At 35.9% G+C, this 20,125-nt stretch overlaps 1 protein-coding gene and 1 long non-coding RNA gene across 4 annotated transcripts; one reads left to right on the forward strand and one right to left on the reverse strand.

The window, feature by feature from the left end:
- Window positions 1-4,530: 4,530 nt before the first annotated feature.
- Window positions 4,531-7,003, reverse strand: LOC127118507 (uncharacterized). 2 transcript variants are annotated; one of them, XR_007802246.1, is made up of 5 exons: window positions 6,542-7,003; window positions 5,485-5,738; window positions 5,283-5,402; window positions 4,964-5,136; window positions 4,531-4,888 (listed from the first exon to the last, which is right to left on the reverse strand). It is a non-coding gene; the product is annotated as an uncharacterized LOC127118507 (long non-coding RNA). The 2 variants fall into 2 exon arrangements; XR_007802245.1 differs by having other exon boundaries at window positions 5,489-5,738; window positions 6,542-7,000.
- A 4,602-nt stretch (window positions 7,004-11,605) lies between these two features.
- On the forward strand, window positions 11,606-19,304 carry LOC127118508 (long chain base biosynthesis protein 1). 2 transcript variants are annotated; one of them, XM_051048715.1, is made up of 13 exons: window positions 11,606-11,838; window positions 12,023-12,217; window positions 12,315-12,409; window positions 15,756-15,847; window positions 16,630-16,723; window positions 16,808-16,880; window positions 16,951-17,083; window positions 17,311-17,485; window positions 17,913-18,053; window positions 18,165-18,260; window positions 18,469-18,610; window positions 18,782-18,909; window positions 18,982-19,304. In XM_051048715.1, the coding sequence occupies exons 2-13, from the start codon at window positions 12,109-12,111 to the stop codon at window positions 19,144-19,146; spliced, it is 1,443 nt and encodes a 480-aa protein (XP_050904672.1). In that variant the 5' UTR covers window positions 11,606-11,838; window positions 12,023-12,108; the 3' UTR covers window positions 19,147-19,304. The 2 variants fall into 2 exon arrangements, with proteins under 2 accessions (XP_050904672.1, XP_050904670.1); XM_051048713.1 differs by having other exon boundaries at window positions 11,646-11,838; window positions 12,000-12,217.
- Window positions 19,305-20,125: the final 821 nt, after the last annotated feature.

A 20,125-nucleotide genomic window follows, 5' to 3' on the forward strand; every position in this document is an offset into this window, starting at 1 on the left:
TGGCAATTTCAAGGATACTCATATGAAATTCATGAATATTTTCATCTTCTTTCATCCTCAAGTTTTCAAACTTGGTGGTGAGCAGTTGTAGCCTAGACATTTTCACTCTAAAGGTACCTTCATGAGTGGTTTTGAGAATGTCTTAAGCATCTTTAGCCACTTCACAGTTGTTTATCAATCTGAAGATGTTCTTGTCTACTCCATTGAAGATGGCATTCAATGCTTTAGAATTTCCAAGGGCAAGATCCTCCTCCTCCTTGGACCATTGTTCTTCAGGCTTCTTATCAGTAGTGGCTTCTCCTTCCTTAGTAATTACTAGATGTTCCCAGCCTGTTAACACATCCTTCCAAGCCTTATTATCAAGAGATTTTAGGAAAGCTACCATTCGAGGTTTCCAATAGTCATAGTTAGATCCATCCAAAATTGGTGGCCTGTGAACAGATCCTCCATCTCTCTCCATACTACCAGAAAGTATTGTCCCTAGATCTCACCCAGAACCAGAGCAAGATGCCTACTCTGATACCAATTGAAATTTTGGTATCAGATATGAGATGTCGAAGGTAATGTCATGACACTAATATCTGAGTAATGCAAACAGGATAAAGATAGAGAATAGTAATGCAAGAGACACAAGCAATTGTTAACCCAGTTCGGTCTAACTCACCTACATCTGGGGACTACCAAGCCAGGAAGGAAATCCACTAAAATAGAATCAGTTCAAAGACTCTCCGTACACTTCAACAAGTTACAGTCTTTCTCACTTAATCTCTACCCGTGCAATTTCTATCTAAGCACTCTTAGATATGAGAACCCACTCACTTCCCTTCAATCACACATGTGATTTTAAACAACAATTCCTTTTGAAAAGAAAACACTTTTCAATAACACACACTTGATTTTACTTCACAGTTTCAATCAAGTAGACACACACTTGATCTTGCTTAACAACTTTGATCAAGTAGACACACACTTGGTCTTGCTTAACAGCTTTGATCAAGTAGACACACACTCTTGCTTACAAGCTTTGAGTGACAAATTACAATCCACAAATCAGACCAATTCAATCATCTATGAATGACTTGAATGGCTTACAAGTCTCACGACTAAACAAGACACAAACCCTTTCTCTCTCTCTCAGTATTTCGCTCAGTATTGGTTGTGTGTCAAATCAGGTTTTCCAAGTCCCTTTTCATAAAAGCTTTCAGCTGGGCTTGGACATCTTAAAAAACCCTAAAACTATTTTCCAATTAAATCTTCTCATAACAGCTGGTTAGATCTCTTTGAAAAATAAGTAAATCAGGTTGTAATCAATGATTGAATGCGCCTGTAAATCAGATCTTCAATCATACACAAATTGCCATTAAATGCGCAATCACAAAACACATAACATTCTCCCTGAATGTTCTGTGTACAGGATGTCATGACATCGGGTATGACATCCTGGAACAGTCCTGCATAATTGCATAATTCCTCTTATAATTTCCAGTAGGTACATACATATCAGATGCCATGACATTGTATATGACATCCTGAAACAATCCTACATAATTATGTTTTCCATTTAAACTCCAGCAGGTACACAATATCAGATGTCATGACATGGTGTATGACATTCTGAAACAATCTTGCATAATTATGTTTTTAAACTCCAGCAGGTACATACAGATATCTTATGTTAAGACATCACAAACAACATCTTGTGAACATTCTTTGTTTTACCAAAATTGCTGCCAACATTTAGAACCAACAGCCATCTATCTTCTTGTTCCAAGTTCTTTGAGCTTATTTAAGTCTGCATGGCTTTATGCAGCCTGTACACTTTTCTTTCTTCGCCATGTTTCACAAATCCAACTGGTTGTGCAACATAAACTTCTTCTTCTAAGGGGTCATTAAGGAATGTACATTTCACATCCATCTGAAACATTTGCAGTTGTTCATGTTTGCTAGATCAACAACCAACCTGATTGTTTCGATCCTAGCAACAGGTGCAAAAACTTCGTCGAAGTCGATTCCTTCTTTCTGAATAAATCCTTTCGCCATAACCCTCGCCTTGTGTCGAGTCACTTCTCCTATGGGATTCAACTTCACCTTGTATACCCACTTCACGTTGATTGCCTTCTTATCTTAGGGCAATTCGACAAGTGACCAAGTGTTGTTGACTTCGATTGACTTCAGCTCTTCGTCCATTGCTTTCATCCACTTCGAATCTTTCAATACCTCAACTGCATTGACAGGTTCGACGTCTGCGTAGAAAGCATAATGTATCAGCTCACCTTTTTCATTGACCATATCATCTGATGCAATCACACATTCTTGCAATCTTGCAGGCACGTGTCTTGTTCTCTGAGGTCTGCTTAGGCCTGCTTCACCTCTGACTTCTTCCTGTCGAACTTCTCTTTCGACTTCACTAGTTGGTTCATCACAAAAGATTCTCACTTAATCTTTCTTGACATTATTAGTCCAATCTGACTCCTTAAGCTCATCTATGATCACGTCCCTGCTGATCACTACTTACTTATTCACTGGGTCGAACAACTTGTATCCTCTAGTCGAATGGTATCTTATCAGGATCATCTGACTCGACTTGTCATCAAGTTTTCTTCTCAACTGATCTGGCACATGTCTATGTGCTATAGATCCAAACACCCCGAGATGACTCAAGCTAGGCTTTACACCAGACCAACATTCTTCTGGCATGATTCCTTCTAGCTTCTTTGTCAGACATCTGTTCAGGATATATGTCACAATCGACACAGCTTTTCCCCATAATTCTTTTGGTAGATGCTTGCATTTCAACATACTTCTTGTTGGTGTAAGCCCTAGAGGCCAATACTTTTGGTACTTGTATCGAATTATTTATTAATAATAAAAAGCTTTTTCTTTATTATGTTTGTCTAATAAAATCCCTAGAATAGATAGTTCGTTTAATGTATCAAGTGTGACTTAATCATGAGATCACATTAAACATAAGGACATCATTCTTAAAGTATCCATAGTCGAGCTTTATTGTAAAGTGGGATAACATTAAAGCATTAAGACTATTATGTATATAGACTGATGATCACATCTCATGGATCATGGATAAAGAGTTATCAAGTCTTAAACATAGGTATGAATATTAAGAGTAATATTTATACTGGATTGACCCGCTATGAGAATACTATATAGAATGTTATGCAAAGTGTCATAAGTTATTCTCATGGTGATAATGGTGTATACCACTCTTCGACCTGAAACCACTATGGACCCTAGATGTAGAGTCGAGTGCCCCATTTGAAGTTAAAAATACTTTTTGAAAATAAATAAGTTCTAATTGCTTTTAAAGTGCTCTCGCTACTTTTAAAATCAATGCCTAGTGTTTGTTATCCAGTTCGACCCTCATGCTCTCGCGATTGTCGGTTCTAACCTTAGTTAATTTCCCACTCTCGTGGCAAAATCATATTAAATAGCTTCTCACTCTCGTGACAAAGTTAATTAAATTCAAATTAAAAACCACAGCTAGAAAGAGTATTTGAGAAAAGAAGTTTACACCGATTATTATTAAATTCCGTCTAATTAAATTGTTTACATACCGATACTGGTAATTTAGCCAGACATGTTAAATAATGCAAACACAGACGAACAAAAACAATTTAACAATAAAGCAAACATGATTATTTAATAATAAAGCAATAATAATAATTGAATAGAAAACCTGGAACTTTGATTAATTGAATATGCTGAATCTTGAAGTATTTGAGCAGTCATCCACAGGTCGGTAGGATTCTGCTTCTTTAAAACAAATGCTTAAACTAAACTAACTAAGTTGCAGTAATTCTCCAATGTAGGAAACTACTGCTTTTGGCTAATTGAAACACGGAAAGGAAAAAGGAAAAAAAAATCAAAGCTCTGAATGGAAAAGTAAACAAATTGCAGTCAAAGAAAATAATGCTTGCTGAAGAAAAATAACGTGAAAACAAAATTGCAGGAGCGAAAAAGGCAGAGAGATAGGATGAGAGAGAGAGAGAGAGAGACCAGAAGTTTCCAACTTCCATTCTTTTATAATCCCTCTTGGTCTTCGTGCTTGAGAAAAGTAAGGAGGACTTAGTTAAGGGAGGGATTCACGGGAAGGTGGTTTAAGGAGTAAAGACTGGGGCGACGTGGATCACTTCTGTTTGAAACCCATTACGCTGACTTTGCATACATGACGGTCGTATGGACTTGTGGCGTTCGTCACAATCAAGGGTAGCGTGACGATCATAATGGGGGTGTGTGACGTTCATCACATTCACAAAATTCATATTTTCTGATTTTTCTACTGTTTCTCTTCTGTTTCTTCTTTTCCTTCCTTTTCTATACTTTGCTCATTTAAGCATGGGAATTGAAATACCCGCGCAAATAACTCGAACACTTGCGGAATAATCGGAATATAAATGAAAACGGTACGATTTTTGAATGTAAATCAAGACAAATATACGATACATTTTCATGTTATCATTTAAGTCCATTTCATTACAAGTTATGTTCATCCAAATTCAAAATCAAGAAACATATTCATAAATTTAATCCATTAATTTTTCATTCAAATGGTCAACTTTATTCATTATCACACATAAAATGTTTATTACATACCAAAAATTTTAAAAAAAAAACACATGTTGGCCAATTGTTGACCAAAGTCAACAATTGACTTTTTGGTAAACTTTGACCAAATTAACCTGGATCTTTTTTCATACCAAATCACTAAAGGACTAGTCCTAGTCCTAATTTCATCCACCATCCCCATTTTTGATATTGAAATGGCTATTTGAACTTGGTCTCCCAATTTGTCTTCATGCATTGCCATGCCTTGAACTTGTTTTTGCCTTGCATGATGACTTGTGAATCTTGCCTTCCAAGCCTCACAATCCTGCATTCATTCCAGCCAGCCATTCAACATGAAAGATATGAACATTTTATAACATAAAATGCAATTCCAACAAACCATTTCCAATCCACTAAGTCATGATCAAGTGGCCACAAAAGAAACCTCATGTTGTAGCTTTTTCTTTATAGCCAAGACCTATGTTACAGCAATGCATAACGAGTAATAATCCTGCAGTAGAACAGTCACAATACACATGTTGCAAACACAGGCCATGATAGTCCAAGTCAGGACTGCATGAGAAAAGACCAAAGTCATCAAATCAAGAAGTAAAAAATAATGCACATGAACCTAGCTGCAATGCAAGCATGAACCAGAATGGAACCATGTTGAAATGCCATCATGTATACAGGTCAGAAAGCAACACATGAGGTCATACCTACAGAACATGAAGTAAGACATTCCATGAACCCAGCCAAGCCAGTAAATTTACAAAAATAACCAAGTCAGGACCATTCCAATGCACAAAGCCATAAGCTGCAACATGAAGCAATGGTATCTGCAACATGAGACAATGGTATCATACATTCATAATTTCATAACTTCCCTAACAAGTCAGTCATCAGGATGTTAAGCCATACACACATGCGGCATCACACCATGACCTTGCATCAACACACCATAACTTGGACCTACAACTTGCCTTGCACCAGATCGCCATGTCAACATACATCAAGCCATGACTTACAACAACCTGATCATAATCACCTACGTCTCACCATCATCCTGCTACACAAGGCCAAGCAGACCTGCACAAGACCTTGCAACAAACTAAACATCATTGTCATGCCAAACCAACTACAACCATGCAATAACTCCATCCGTTGTAACCAACCTGCATTGCATAATAGATTGAACATAAGAAGTCAACAAATGGGCACAAGCAAGCCATGACAGAAGTTAAAGATAAATCCACTCACACCAGCAAAACTACAGGCAGTAGGACATCATGATTCATACCTAGCCAACTATCAAACTGCATCAATTTATTCATCATCATTTCCAACTAATTTTTGAACAGACCAAAACTAAAGTTTGAATTTTACACTTTATTTTCCAATTTCCAAATTAACGCTGCATTAATTCTCAATTGACATTTAATTTCATTGTTAACTAAAACAATCAACATTTCATTCTAGATTCATTTAACAATTCATTTAGCAGTTATAATTTTCCAACTAACTTTCATTTAACTACATTTGAACAACTCATTTAAACCTTCAATTAACTAACTCACTAACCAAATTTAGGTGCATAACCAACTCTAACTAACTTCTGCATTTGAGGTGAATTTGAACCTAATTTCAGGTGCATTTGATAACCGAATTTGAGTTCTATAAATCAAATCATTTCTCACTGAACTGAATTCATTCAATTACAATATCAGAAACAAATTTGAACTCACACAAAGAAAACACTCTCTTCTCAATCTCTCTACGACTCATTCACTCATCATCGATTCACTCAGCTCATTCATCACATCCAGTTATGATTTCCAGAATCTCTCGAGAGTCACTCTCTGTGTTTAAACACACTCTCTCTCACCATGATTCAAAGAATTTGCAGAAGTGGAAGAATTAGAAGAGGTAGAAGAAGCAAAATCATAAGGAGATTCGAGATTTGCAAAGGATTTCTTACCTGATTCCGGCATTTTTCCTATGAGTATCTTTATCATCTTCATTGTTTCATTGTGTAGAGGTTACCAAAATATAGAGTGAGGTCAGGAGACTCAAAGCCCTAACCTCTAGGGATTTGATTCTGAGAGAGTGGGATTTAATTTAAGATTAAGAGGTTAGGGTTCTTGAGGTCGTTGTTTCGGTTAATAAGATAGAGCAAAAATCTGGATAAATTGGAAGGATATTTGTGAGGAGGAGATTGAAATGGTTTCAATGGTGTATTCGATTGGCATTTCTGGTGGCCACCGTCGCCGGAGGCGATTTCCGGCGTGGTGGTCCACGATGGTGGTGAGCTGAGATGTGGGAGAGTTGACATGAGGCTTTTGGCGCATGTTTCCATTTTTAAATTCCTTTCAATTCCACCACGTGCCATTTGACTCACCTGCTGAGTCATTTCCACATGTGTTCATTCAAGGGATTGAGTTCTGATTGGGCTTGATTGTATTGAGCTTAGCCATGAGTTTATGTTATCACCTCATGTTTGGTGCTACACCCTCCAACGACCAAAGCGTTGTTGCAACGGGCCTGCATCACAAGACCCATGCGCCCATTATTCTACACACCCTTGGCTTCAGGGCTTATACCCCCTGGCCAGACCCTTTTTCTTTTTGTTATTGTTTTTTTTTTATCATTTTCATTATTTGTTTTTTTGCTCTGATTAACCATTACTTTTACATTGATCAATTCCCATTAATTAGGTTAATTAGGGATTGTATTAGGAATTAGTATTTTTGGAATTTAATTAGAGTTAGAATATTAAGTTTTAATTAGGAATAATTATTTTAATTATAAATAATTAAAATAATTAATTTTAGTTAGAGTTTAATTCTAGTTTTAATTCCATAGTTTTTTCCCATGTAATTTGACCATTTTTAACCCTAGGGTTTTAAGTTTAGATTTCATGCTCCGTTAGGATTAGGGGTGATTTAGAATAATTGATCATTTTAATGGTTTTTCATGTGATATTTTGATAATTGAGTAATTTGATCTTGATTAGGATTTGTACAAAGTATTTTCCTTTAGATTAGGTTGTACATGATTAATCATTAATTCAATCCCCTTGATTTAAGTTGATCAAAAGAAATTTTAATTAACTAAATACTTTGATTGCGTACAATCCCCAAGTCTATTCAAGTGATCAAAAGTCCCTTGATCACTTGATAAAACTATTTATGTAATGTTGTGGATCTCAAGGCCTCAAGTTCCGACTTTTATGCAAGGCATCCTAGACAAATCGAGCAGTGGATTATGCAAGGCACAACAAAGGTTAACACTTATCAATTGTGATTCAAGTTGTATGCCATGAGCCTTAAGCAATGCATAATTATGAGATGGAGTTTCTCATACCCTTCTTTAGAGTGACTTTGCGTACGGGGATTAGGCCCTAGCTATTCAAAGCATTCGTCTTCATTTATAGACTTTAATATAACACGAATCAAATAATTGTCAAGTCTTCTTATCCAAGGTAGCATCATCCTAAGGAGCAACAATGAGGTTTCTTCTTCAACGCTTGTCAGTCATGATAAATATCATATGCTGTAACACCTCAGACTGCTTTCAGGATTACCGACTGACCCCACAAACCAACACGGGTCTTTTCAACATGTTTTGTCCTCACTCATATGCTTCCCGAGAAACTTCCCAGAAGATCACCCATCCAAATACTACTCCAAGTCAAACACGCTTAACTATGGAGCTCTTATCTGTTAGGCTACCGAAAAGAAGATGCAAGATCACCCATCCAAATACTACTCCAAGTCAAGCACGCTTAACTATGGAGTTCTTATCTGTTGGGCTACCGAAAAGAAGATGCATCTTCTTTTCGGTAGCCCAACAGATAAGAACTCCATAGTTAAGCATGCTTGACTTGGAGTAGTATTTGGATGGGTGATCTTCTGGGAAGTTTCTCGGGAAGCATATGAGTGAGGACAAAACATGTTGAAAAGACCCGTGTTGGTTTGTGGGGTCAGTCGGTAATCCTGAAAGCAGTCTGGGGTGTTACAAATGGTATCAGAGTCAAACCTCTCCCAGTACGATGTGGTTCGGGAATGAACCAAGTGGAAGCTGGTGGGAATGTAACGCCAGAGAGGATAAAGAGTGGTCACATGTTACATCCGAAGGCGAGGGAGTGGTTGTCGGTGCACGAGGCATGACAATGAGACACTCCTAGTAGCTTATGGGGAAAAACCCGAATTCACATCAGAATGAGAGGGATCCAGAGGTTGTGCAGGTATGAGACTGCATTGTTGAAGGAAGAATTATAAGGATTAATTAGTACTACCTATACCAACAAGATGCATTTTCTTTTTGGTAGCCCAACAAATAAGAACTCCATAGTTAAGCGTGTTTGACTTGGAGTAGTATTTGGATGGGTGACCTTCTGGGAAGTTTCTCAAGAAGCGTATGAGTGAGGACAAAACATGCTGAAAAGACCTGTGTTGGTTTGTGGGGTCAGTCGGTAATCCTAAAAGCAGTATGGGGTGTTACACATGCCATGAGCCTTAAGCAATGAAGAATGATGAGATGGAGTTTCTCCTACCCTTGTCTATAGTGATTTTGTGTATGGGGCATATGTCCTAGCTACTTAAAGCATTCACCTTCATTCATAAACTTTAGTGTGATTCATATCCAATGACTTCCAAGTCTTCTTCATCTTCTATTATCATATATCATTTCTCTCGCCTCAGTCTCTTTTGTTTCAGTCGTAATAGGCTAAACTACGAAAGCTCTGACTTTCTCATTGCACAGTGAGAATACGTAGGCACGAGGATTCAGATTCTCCGCGAGCTACCTTAATTATTTCTATCCTATTTTTTATTCTTCATAAATCAATACCATCTTTTTGGAACCAAATGCCTTATCCCTTTGGATTCCATGTATACTTTTGGGCTAATAATCAATGTCTTCCTTTGAACAAAGAGATGTTTGCCTTGAAACCAAACACTAAATTCTCTTTGTTTTCTGGTTATGACAATACATTAGGTATGCCTATGTCCCTCAATATCTTAGTTTGTACCTCATTTACTATTTGGTTCAGAGTTTATTCCTTCATGAATCCAATATACCATTATTTGGTTTCAAATTGTTTGTTCCCTATAGTGAAATATTGTTCCTTGTACCAATCATCATTCTCCTTTGGGTATTATACCTACCCTTTTAGGACAATTGTCCCCTTTTGAACCAAAAGATGTTTGCTATGGAACCAAACACCTAATTCCTTGTTTTTTTTGTTATGACAATACAATGAGGATGCCTATATTCCTCCACCTCTTAGTCAATACCTCTTTACTCTTTGGCTCACAAGTCATTTGCCTTTATGGTGTCCCATGTTACCATTTTGTTGGTACAAGTTATACTTTTCTTCACTTATCTCTCTCTTTGTTTTGTGGTTCCGAGAACTACAGATGCTTTGACTTTCTCATTGTACAATGAGAATACGTAGGCACGAGGATGCGAATCCTTGACGAGCACATTCCTACTTATTCCTCCTTCTTTTGCCTTGGGGTACCATCCATATCTTTCATGATTCATCACCTATCTTCAATCACAAACCATTCATATCAGTGACATACTGCCTTTCTTTGAAACCAAACACCATTTTCCCTTGGAATTCCATATATACCCTTTTAGGACACTTGTCCACTTTTGTGCCAAGAGATGTTTGCTATAGAACCAAACACTTAATACCTTGCTTTCGGTCATGATAATATAATGGGGATGCCTATGTTCCTCCACGTCTTAGTCTATACCACCTTTACTTTGTGGTTCAAATACCATTTCTCTTATGAATTCCAATACACCCTTACCTTTGGTTCCAAATTATACCCTTCAGTCACTTTTACTAAATCCTTCAATTCCTTGACCTTGGTTACTTTTCTCTATCACTCTATTCACCTCCATGGACCATTAATCATTACCTCCATTCAAAATCTACTACTTTCATTCACTTCATGTGATATACTATTATCTTTAAGCCAAATACAATATTTCTTTAAGCTCCATCTTATGTCTGATTGTGAACCAAAAGATGTTTGCTATGGAACCAAACACTTAATTCTCAGTTGTACCATATAGTGACGAATGCTTCAGGCTACCCGCATATCGGTTAATGCCAGTTTTACTCTTGGGTTCAGATTTCACCCTTTTTGGAGTCAAACAATATTATCCTTTGGTTTGGACCATACCTTTATCACAACTTCTTTCACCTCCCACCACTAGTTCCATGAACTACAAAACTATGAATTCCTTATTGCACTATAATGATACGTTGACATGAGGACTTTAATCCTCACTGAACACTTTATCTATTCTTTTCCTTTTTCTTTATTCTTTTGCAAGTAACCTTTAGATATAACACTCATTCGAGCAAGAACAATCAAAACGGTTCCCGTTGAGTACAACAGATGTTAGGGGTGCTAATACTTTCCCCTCGCATAACCGACTTCTTTACCCAGTTTATCTTTCCCCAGGTTTTATCGATGTTTTTCCTTTCCTTCGGAAATAAATAAAGTTCGATGGCGACTCTGTTGTATGTTCGAGCGTGCGATGCGTTCAAGTATATTTCCGCTAGCTTTAGTGCCTCCATTAAAAATTTATACACTGTTAATTAGACTGACAACACCAAATACAGACGCCAATTCAATTGACGTCATCATTAAAAAAAATGTGAAGTCGCTAATTTGTTTGGTGCCACCGCGTACTTCTCAATTTATTTTTTATGAATGGAGTAGATTGAAATTTTTTAAAACTTCAATTATTTAAAATAAAATTAAAAATGTAGATTATTTTAGTAAAAAATTAAGGATATTGTTGATTTTGTGCCCACAAATTAAGAATTATATATAAAAATATTTTTTTGAAAATTATATATTCATTTTATCAAAAATTTATAATAAATTTTTTATTATTTTTTCAATATAAATTTTTTATTTGTCGATTTCCGAGCACTTAGAACACAAATTACACTTACCATAAAATTAAAATATGAAATAAATTTGGAAGACGAGACGGAAAATGCATTTAATCATTTAAAAACGGTCATGGAGAAGATGGACGCTGCGTGATGACAACCGTTAAATTATAGGTAATGAAGTGTGATGTGGCATCGTCCTAGCCGTTTAATTCACGCAAAATTAAAATATTGTTTTTGCCTTGTCTTCTTTTCTCTCCATTTTCTCTTCCTCTAATTCTCCTCTAATTCTGAATCTCGCATCGAATCAATCACAACGTAGCTCTCGTCGTTTCACTCTCAATCTCCAGGTACGTCACGTCGTTTTGGTTCATCCATTCAATTCTCGTGTTCCGTCGTCGTTTACTATCATGTTTCCGAGTTTCTGCGTGGATGATGATAATTTTAGATTCTGATTGAAAATCAATTTGTTAATTCGAATGCTTGTGTTTGATTTTTGTATTCTTTTCAGGATTTCATTTTTCATGATTTCAGAGTTTCATGAAATTTGACTAACTGGAATGCGCATGCATGAGTGATTTTGAAGGCTTCGTTGCTTATTTGATTGATATATTTAGCTAATGATGGCTTCGACTGTTCTCAATTTCGTTAACACTACGGTAGTTTGGGTTACACATGCTTTGGATGCTCCTTCTGCAAGAGCTACAGTTTTTGGATTTAATATTGGTGGTAATTTTTCTGGTTTTGGACTTAATTATCGTTTACCTGCAATCAATTAGTTAAATAATTAATTTTCTATGTTTTCATTTTATGTTTGAAATTGAAGGACATTTATTTATCGAGGTGTTGCTCCTTGTGGTCATACTTTTCTTGCTTTCCCAGAAAAGTTACAAACCTCCTAAAAGACCCTTGACGAACAAGGTTTGTTGCCATCTCTTTCTGTATGTGCGCACTTGTGTGTTACATAGTTATTTTATGATTGTGTTAGTTATTTTATGAATGTTGGACGGTTAAAAATCAACATGAGAATAAAGTAAATGTAGTAGAGATGAGATTGTTGCATTGGATGTGTGGTAAGACTAAGCATGATAAGATTAGAAATAAAAATATTAGAGTGTTTGGGTAGCACCTAGAGTAGAAAAGATGATGTAAAATAAATAGACTTAGGTGGTTTGGACATGTAGGCAGAAGACATGTAGATTCTGTGGTAAAAAGAGTAGATCAGATGAAGAGGAGTCAAACAATTTGAGGTAGAGTAAGACCTATAAAAACTATATGAGAAGTTATTAAGAAAGATCTCGAGATTAACTATTTGAGTAGAAGCATGATCTTGGATATAACATTATGACAGAAGTTGATCCATGTAGCCAACTCCACGTAGTGGGATTAGACTTGGTGGTTGTTGTTGTTGTTGTTGTGTTGTGTAGAGCCCTATAAGACTTTTGTAAAATTTCTCTTAAAATAAATTTGCCATTGTTTATATTATCTATAGTTTTTTTTTTTCTGAGAAAGTGATATTGTTTGTTTATTTCATTGAACTACTGATGGGTTTATTGTTTGTTTATTTCATTGAACTACTGATGGGTTTTGCCTCTAGTTTGGGGGAGTTGATAAGACTTAAGAGTATATTGTGCAGTTGAAAAATGGTTTCTATTGATGTTTAGGTTTTAGAATTTATTCAAACAGTTAAATCTAAATAGAGTGATATGTGTTTATCTATTGTGGTTTTTAGTAGTTCTATTCTATGAATCTAACACGGGGCTTCTCTTAATATTCTTAATGAGGTTTTATAGCATACAAATCCGAGTGATCTTTAGATTCTCTACAGATGAAAATATGCTCCACATTTGTGGACTTTAGCTATGCTTTTATTACTGTTCATATACTTTTTTGGTGATAGTCGATACAAAGGTTGTGAAATTTGAGAGTGTAGGTAAGTACGTGGAGCTTCGTTAGACTCAATCCCTAGATTTGGAGGAGCTTACCTGAAATACATATAAATATATTCTTAATATTATACCACCAGGACAACAAAAGTCCATAATAAATCAAAGTAGCAAATAACCAGAATGAGTGTTAGAGATCCAGAGTCCACTAATAAGATCATACAAATGTTGCCAGTCTTGGATAGTGGCTGACCACAAAATGGCACAGTAGATAGAAGTGTTCCCAATAGCGTGCTATAGAAGTTCAGCGGAGCCCAGTTGCCCCTAGCCGCCATAGCCCTGCAACTAAGAATGCAGGAAAATAACCTAATAATTTAAGCACTAGGGATTTTTGGAGTTGTGCAACGAAAATACATCGTAACAACATTTGGGCTTCCCCACTCTCACTTTAAATGTAACTTTTTAGCATCTCACTGATCATTTGCAACTTACTCCTAGTTATCAACTTTTTATGTGTACAATATAAATGTACACAAAGTCAAACTATAGTAGCCCCACTATTTTCTATCTTGCAGTAGGGTTTTTTGAGGTGGCCACTACACCCTTCTTCTATTTGGGATTGATAACAATGAAAGATAGTGCTATGTCTTCCGAATTTTTTATGCGGTTTCTATATTGTATACTATACATATTAATTCTCAAAAAATGCTAAAAATTACTCAAAATTCATACCATGAATAATTAAAAATAAAAAGTCACAAGTGTCTTAATTCTTAAACCAAACATATAAATTGCTGTGGTAACCACTAATCACTCACCAATAAGTTTAATCCGCCAAGGCTTAAAGTAATTAAACTGTCTTAACATTTAAGTTCAAATAAATGCTTCTTCCTGGGAACGACATAAGCAGAAGGTCGCTGAAGAGGGCAAGCAGGTCGTGCCAGGAACTGTAGAGATGCAGAGAGATAGAGAGACACACTAAAATATCCTCAAATGCATGTGAGACAGAATCGCAGGAGATAAGTTCAAGAAAGAGAATCTCCGGAGAGAGGAATTCACTAGAGAGAGGCACATAGAATTTCTAGAGGAATTGGGAACAATGCCTTAACATTTGGGTGTTTTCTGTTTTTGACAAAAGAGACTAGGAACAAAGCCTCAACTTTCATGCAAGAGAAGAGAAGAGACAGAGAAACATATGTTCTGGAGTATTTTAATACGAAATACCTAAAATACTCCCGCCTAAAAGTTTAATTTCTGACTGTTGTGTTGAGTTCTTTCCTGGTTACTCAGATGGTGGCATTTTCTACTATTGTTGACACAAAACAACCGCAACGAAAGGGTGCCGTGGCGTCCATTGGTTGCTATGGTCCGCTATAGTGCTCAGATAAATTGATAAAAACATAAGATTCTAATGTTAAAACATTTCAAAAATAAAAACAAGAGCCAATTCATTCAAATGTCCAATCTTCCAAGGAGAACATTTCCATGATCATGGAGATGATAACATCTATGAGACTAACAGCTGTGAATTGAGGCCTATGATTACATTCTTCCGAAACCAACTTCCTAAAATCATGTTTTCTACCTTTCTTCCCTCTTGTACAGATCCAAACCTACTTGATTTTCACTCATTTGATCTAAACATACTCAAATGATGCTTCTAGAGCCAAATTAGCAGTAGCAAATCTAGTCGTAACCAAGTTCCTCCCATATTTGAACTTTTTCAACATGGTAATAATAAGTACTGTTCTAGAGTATATGTTGGTGGTTTCGTTCTTCCCTCCTTTATGGTAACTTAATGAACCATAAGTCTTTCAGATGTTTCTCAAAATCCTCAAAATTTTCAGCATATGATTACATTTCCATGGCTACATTGAAATTTTCAGCAGTATTCATAACAACATGGACTGCATCTTCCTCTATTGAAAATTTGATTTCGTCATCCAACATCTTAAAGTAAAAATATTAATTGTTTTTGAGATGTCATGTGTCCAATGAAATAGGAAAATTGTTCCCATTGAGCTGTTCACCAAAAAAGTGTAGAATGCATCCTTTTTGTCTGTCCACCCATCATCCATATGATCAAAACACTCCATCTGCCAACAGTCTCTTAGAAATAGTTGCATTTAACTTGTCATTTCCCGAAACATCTGTCCTATGGTTCCACCCATCTGTCATGTATTGAATTATGTTGGCATATACTTTCCAAATTCAAATTTATCAGAATAGTGAGCCTTTTTCTTTCTTTCTTTAATTTTTTTTGGTTTTAAATCAATGTGGAACTCTATCTATCATGTTCCATGTTAGTTCTTATACAAGCTAATCTGAGATTCATCGTGTTATAATTTGACGTTTTCTAAACTTTTTCTTAATTTCTGCAGGAAATTGATGAGTTATGTGATGAATGGGCTCCACAACCGCTTATTCCTTCTCTTGATAAAGATATGCAGTATGAACCCCCAGTGTTGGAGAGGTGGTTACATTTTCTCTGGTGGTAGCATCCACAATTATTTTTATCATTTTAAATATTCTTCCACTTCAAAATTTATGTTACTTGTGTGCTCTGTAGTCTGAGTTCCTTCCATGAAATAATCTTATGTTTTGTACTTGTCAACTTCAATGCTATGGTTACATTTGCTTGACTTAAATTCATGAACTATTTTTAGGGAGAGCCCTAGCATATTGGTAAGTTTTCCACCTTGTGACCTGGTAGTCATAGTTATAGCAGGGTTAAGGTTGTCAGTTAAGACTCTAGTTGGACCCCCCACTAAAATGAGAGTCTTGTGCACTGGACCAGACCATCCTTTAGATTCTTAAAAAGTATTATTTTCTTTTTCTAATTTTGTGATAAGGAAAATGTGTGGTAGATTAAAAGTTCTCATGTGATTTCATAGGTTTTCAGGTGTCTCCCTTGTTCAGTTTCATACATTTTCCTAACTGTTAACTTTTATCATAGCATATTGGGAAGCTGTACGTTTTATGGAAGTAAAAAAGTAAGGAAGGTTAGTTTTAGATTTTTAAAATAGAGACCGGTTTAATTCACTAGAAGTGTTTTTGGTTGAAGTATATTATTTTTACAAGTGTCTTTAATGAGCTTAATAATCATGTAAATGAGACATTAAAATTACAGTTTGCACTCTGAACAGATAAATGACACGATGAGCTCATAATATATGTAAGTTAAACAGTAGATTATTGTGAAAAAAACAGCCAAATATCTTTTTTGTTAATCCTGATGAGGCATTTCTTGTGCAGTGCTGCTGGCCCACATACCATAGTTAATGGTAAAGAAGTTGTCAATTTTGCTTCTGCAAACTATCTTGGGCTTATAGGTCATCAAAAGTTACTTGTAAGGAAACGATCCCATATCAACAAATTCTTTTTCTTGGGCACTGCTTTGGTACAGTGAATCTATATTTACATTCTCTTGTAGGATTCATGTTCTTCTGCTTTAGAGAAATATGGTGTTGGTTCTTGTGGTCCACGTGGTTTTTATGGGACAATTGGTAAGGCTCAATATTAAAGTTTGTTTTTGAGGAAATTCATGTTCCCTTATGATACTTTTCCTCTGCCCAGATGTCCATCTTGACTGTGAAGCGAGAATAGCAAAATTTTTAGGAACGCCTGATTCAATTCTATACTCATATGGACTTTCGACCATGTTCAGTGCTATTCCTGCTTTCTCTAAAAAAGGAGATATAATTGTGGCGTAAGTATGCATAACTTTAAGTATCTACTATGCATTTCTGTTCAATTTTTTAGTTGCATTTTTTATAACGATACACCACATATATAGAACTATTTGGATGGTTCATATTATTTCCTTTGCTTCTTTATTAGAATGGTGCAAAGAATGAACTGAATTCTTCATCTACTTGATATGACTGGTATTTCAAGCAGGTTCAATTTCATATATAATTTGGTTTCTTTTAACAGGGATGAGGGAGTCCACTGGGGAATACAGAATGGCCTTTATCTTTCTAGAAGCACCGTGGTGTATTTTAGGCACAATGACATGGATTCTTTAAAAGAAACTTTAGAGAACATTACTTCGAAATATAAGCACACCAAGAATTTGAGGCGTTATATTGTTGTTGAAGCTCTCTACCAGGTTGGTCTTGTGTATCATACATCTTTTTATTAGCTTTGCACTTCTACAGTGTTCCCAAAGGAGTACTCGTAGTCTTTAGTTGTATGAATTACTTGCTTCTTGCAACTTGTAATATTGGTAAATTGTGCTATATGAACTTCTATTTCCGGTGAGGTAGTAGAATGATCAACAAATGCAAATTGAAGTATTAAAAACACAAATTTTGAGCATATTGGTATTGCTGTTAGATTGGTGTCTATTGCAATGTTATTTCTTAAAAGACTATTGCTATTTGCCCTGGTTTTATCAACTATTCTAACTTGTAATAGACATTCTTTCTGTATTAGTCATACTAACATCTACTGTGGTCATATGCCTTGCCTATGTGAAAAGTAAAATTGCTCGATTTGTAATTGTTGACATATGTTTCCCTGTAAATATATTTCAGAACTCTGGCCAAATAGCACCCTTAGATGATATCATTAAATTGAAGGAAAAATATCGGTTTCGTATTTTACTGGACGAGAGCAACTCATTTGGTGTGCTTGGAAGTTCTGGAAGAGGTCTCACCGAACACTATGGAATTCCAGTATGTACTGAAAATGTCTGTTTGGGCGTGGGTGCATACACCCATACCAGATATACTGTTCTTACACTCAAATTTCTACTGCTGTTTGTGATTTGTGATAGTGTGCTGCAGGTTGAGAAATTAGATCTTATAACTGCTGCTATGGGACATGCATTGGCAACAGAAGGAGGATTCTGCACCGGAAGTGCAAGAGTCATAGATCACCAAGTATGGTAGTGTCATATGAAATACTGATTCATAAACCAACTTGGATTTCATGTAAACTGCGATAAAAAGAGAGGAAAATTGTTCATTTGGAAATTAAGAAATTACTTTTGAAGGCTTGCAATTAGCATCACTAAGTAATTGGTCAATGATGACTATTATTTCTCATCCATTTTCCCTGCTCTAATATCTGTGTTTTCAACATTGGCAGCGACTGAGTAGCTCTGGTTACGTCTTTTCTGCTTCTTTGCCTCCATATCTTGCAAGCGCTGCAATTACCGCTATTGATGTCCTTGAGGAAAATCCCATTCTGTTAACAAAGTTGAAGAACAACATTGCTGTGTTACGGAAAGGTAGGTTTTGATCTCACTGCTACTTTCAGAAATGGAATTGTACGGTGTCAACTGTCCATTATTTGGCTTGTGATTAACGGATTGAGTTGTTCTCTAAAGGCAAGGATTTTATTTCATTTTATTGTTTTGGTTTATCACTTTTATTTACGATTCATTGGCAACTGCATGCAGGGTTGGTGGAAATACCGGGATTCACAATTGCAAGTCATCCAGAATCACCAATTGTTTATTTGAGATTAAAGAAGTCAATGGGTTCTTTGAATAATGACATACATCTGCTTGAAAGTATTGCCGAGCGTGTAAGAAATGTTGCGACAATGTTTTTCTTACTGTCAGTTTTTGTGGTACTTAGTGTTTTGTTGTATTTGCAGGTTTTGAAAGAAGATTCTGTATTTGTGGTGACTTCCAGAAGATCAACATTGGACAAGTGTCGTTTGCCTGTTGGAATTAGATTGTTTGTTTCTGCAGGGCATTCAGAGTCTGATCTTCACAAGGCATCTGAATCATTGAAAAGGGTTGCTGCATTAGTTTTGTAGATTGCACGTAATTTTGTGTAATATTTTCTGAGCTAGCTTAGGGTAACACTATTTTTTGTGTGTTGCTCGTTGATATGTGTTAAGTTGTAGAATAAGGATTTAAGTTTGTAACCGTGAGTTGGGAAAATGCTTTCATTCCGATATTTTTTCCTTTGACATATTGCGTTGTCAGAAGTATCAATGTTAAACTATTCACTAGTTAGTAGTTCAATAAGGTTGGCAATGGTGGGGAGAGAGAGAGAAGCTAAGAATTGAAATGATAAAGGTTTCATCTTTGCCTCCAATATGAAATTAACTGTATTAACATTTTCTGTTCTAAAGGAAAAGGAAAGGTTGGCAGTGGGTGGTATATCCGTCTAGACATGCCTCACGAAAGTCTCCAAGAAAACAGAGTAGGATGGGACGGACATTGTTCAGAGCATTTGTCAAACTTTGTTTGCCCTACGGAAAAAATTGAAGTGGGGGTAGGTTCACGGGGTATTTGTAAAAATGCGAAGAAAAAAAGGACGGGATGTGCAGACATATTACTTAGCCTTCTTCTAAAAAGTTGTGGACAAGTTTGCCACCACTACCAGTGATCTCTAATTTGTGTGAATACCAAGTCCAAGGCTCTAATTTTTGTGAATACCAAGTCCAAGGCTAAGAGGTTTAACTTGCCACCGTATAAATAGACAATATTGTCTTTGCAATAGTTTTTTATTTATTTTTTGAAATTAACCTTTTACATGCGTGATTTTTGAATTCTCTGGGGTGATACCGGAAATTTCAATTGATCTATTGGAAATTTGAAAATCAATACGTCTTTTATCGTGAATAATGAAATTTGCGTGACTTTGTATTGTAAATTTTAAAAAAATTTATAATAGTGAAAACATTTATCCCCAAAATTTCATAATTTGCGGTACAAAATGACCTGGAAATTTCAGAATTTAGGATAGTTATAAAATTTTTGTTTTTTTTCGAAAATTAAGAATTTTTG

Source organism: Lathyrus oleraceus, chromosome 2, assembly GCF_024323335.1.
Source record: "Lathyrus oleraceus cultivar Zhongwan6 chromosome 2, CAAS_Psat_ZW6_1.0, whole genome shotgun sequence".
In the NCBI taxonomy this organism is placed as follows: domain Eukaryota; kingdom Viridiplantae; phylum Streptophyta; class Magnoliopsida; order Fabales; family Fabaceae; genus Lathyrus; species Lathyrus oleraceus.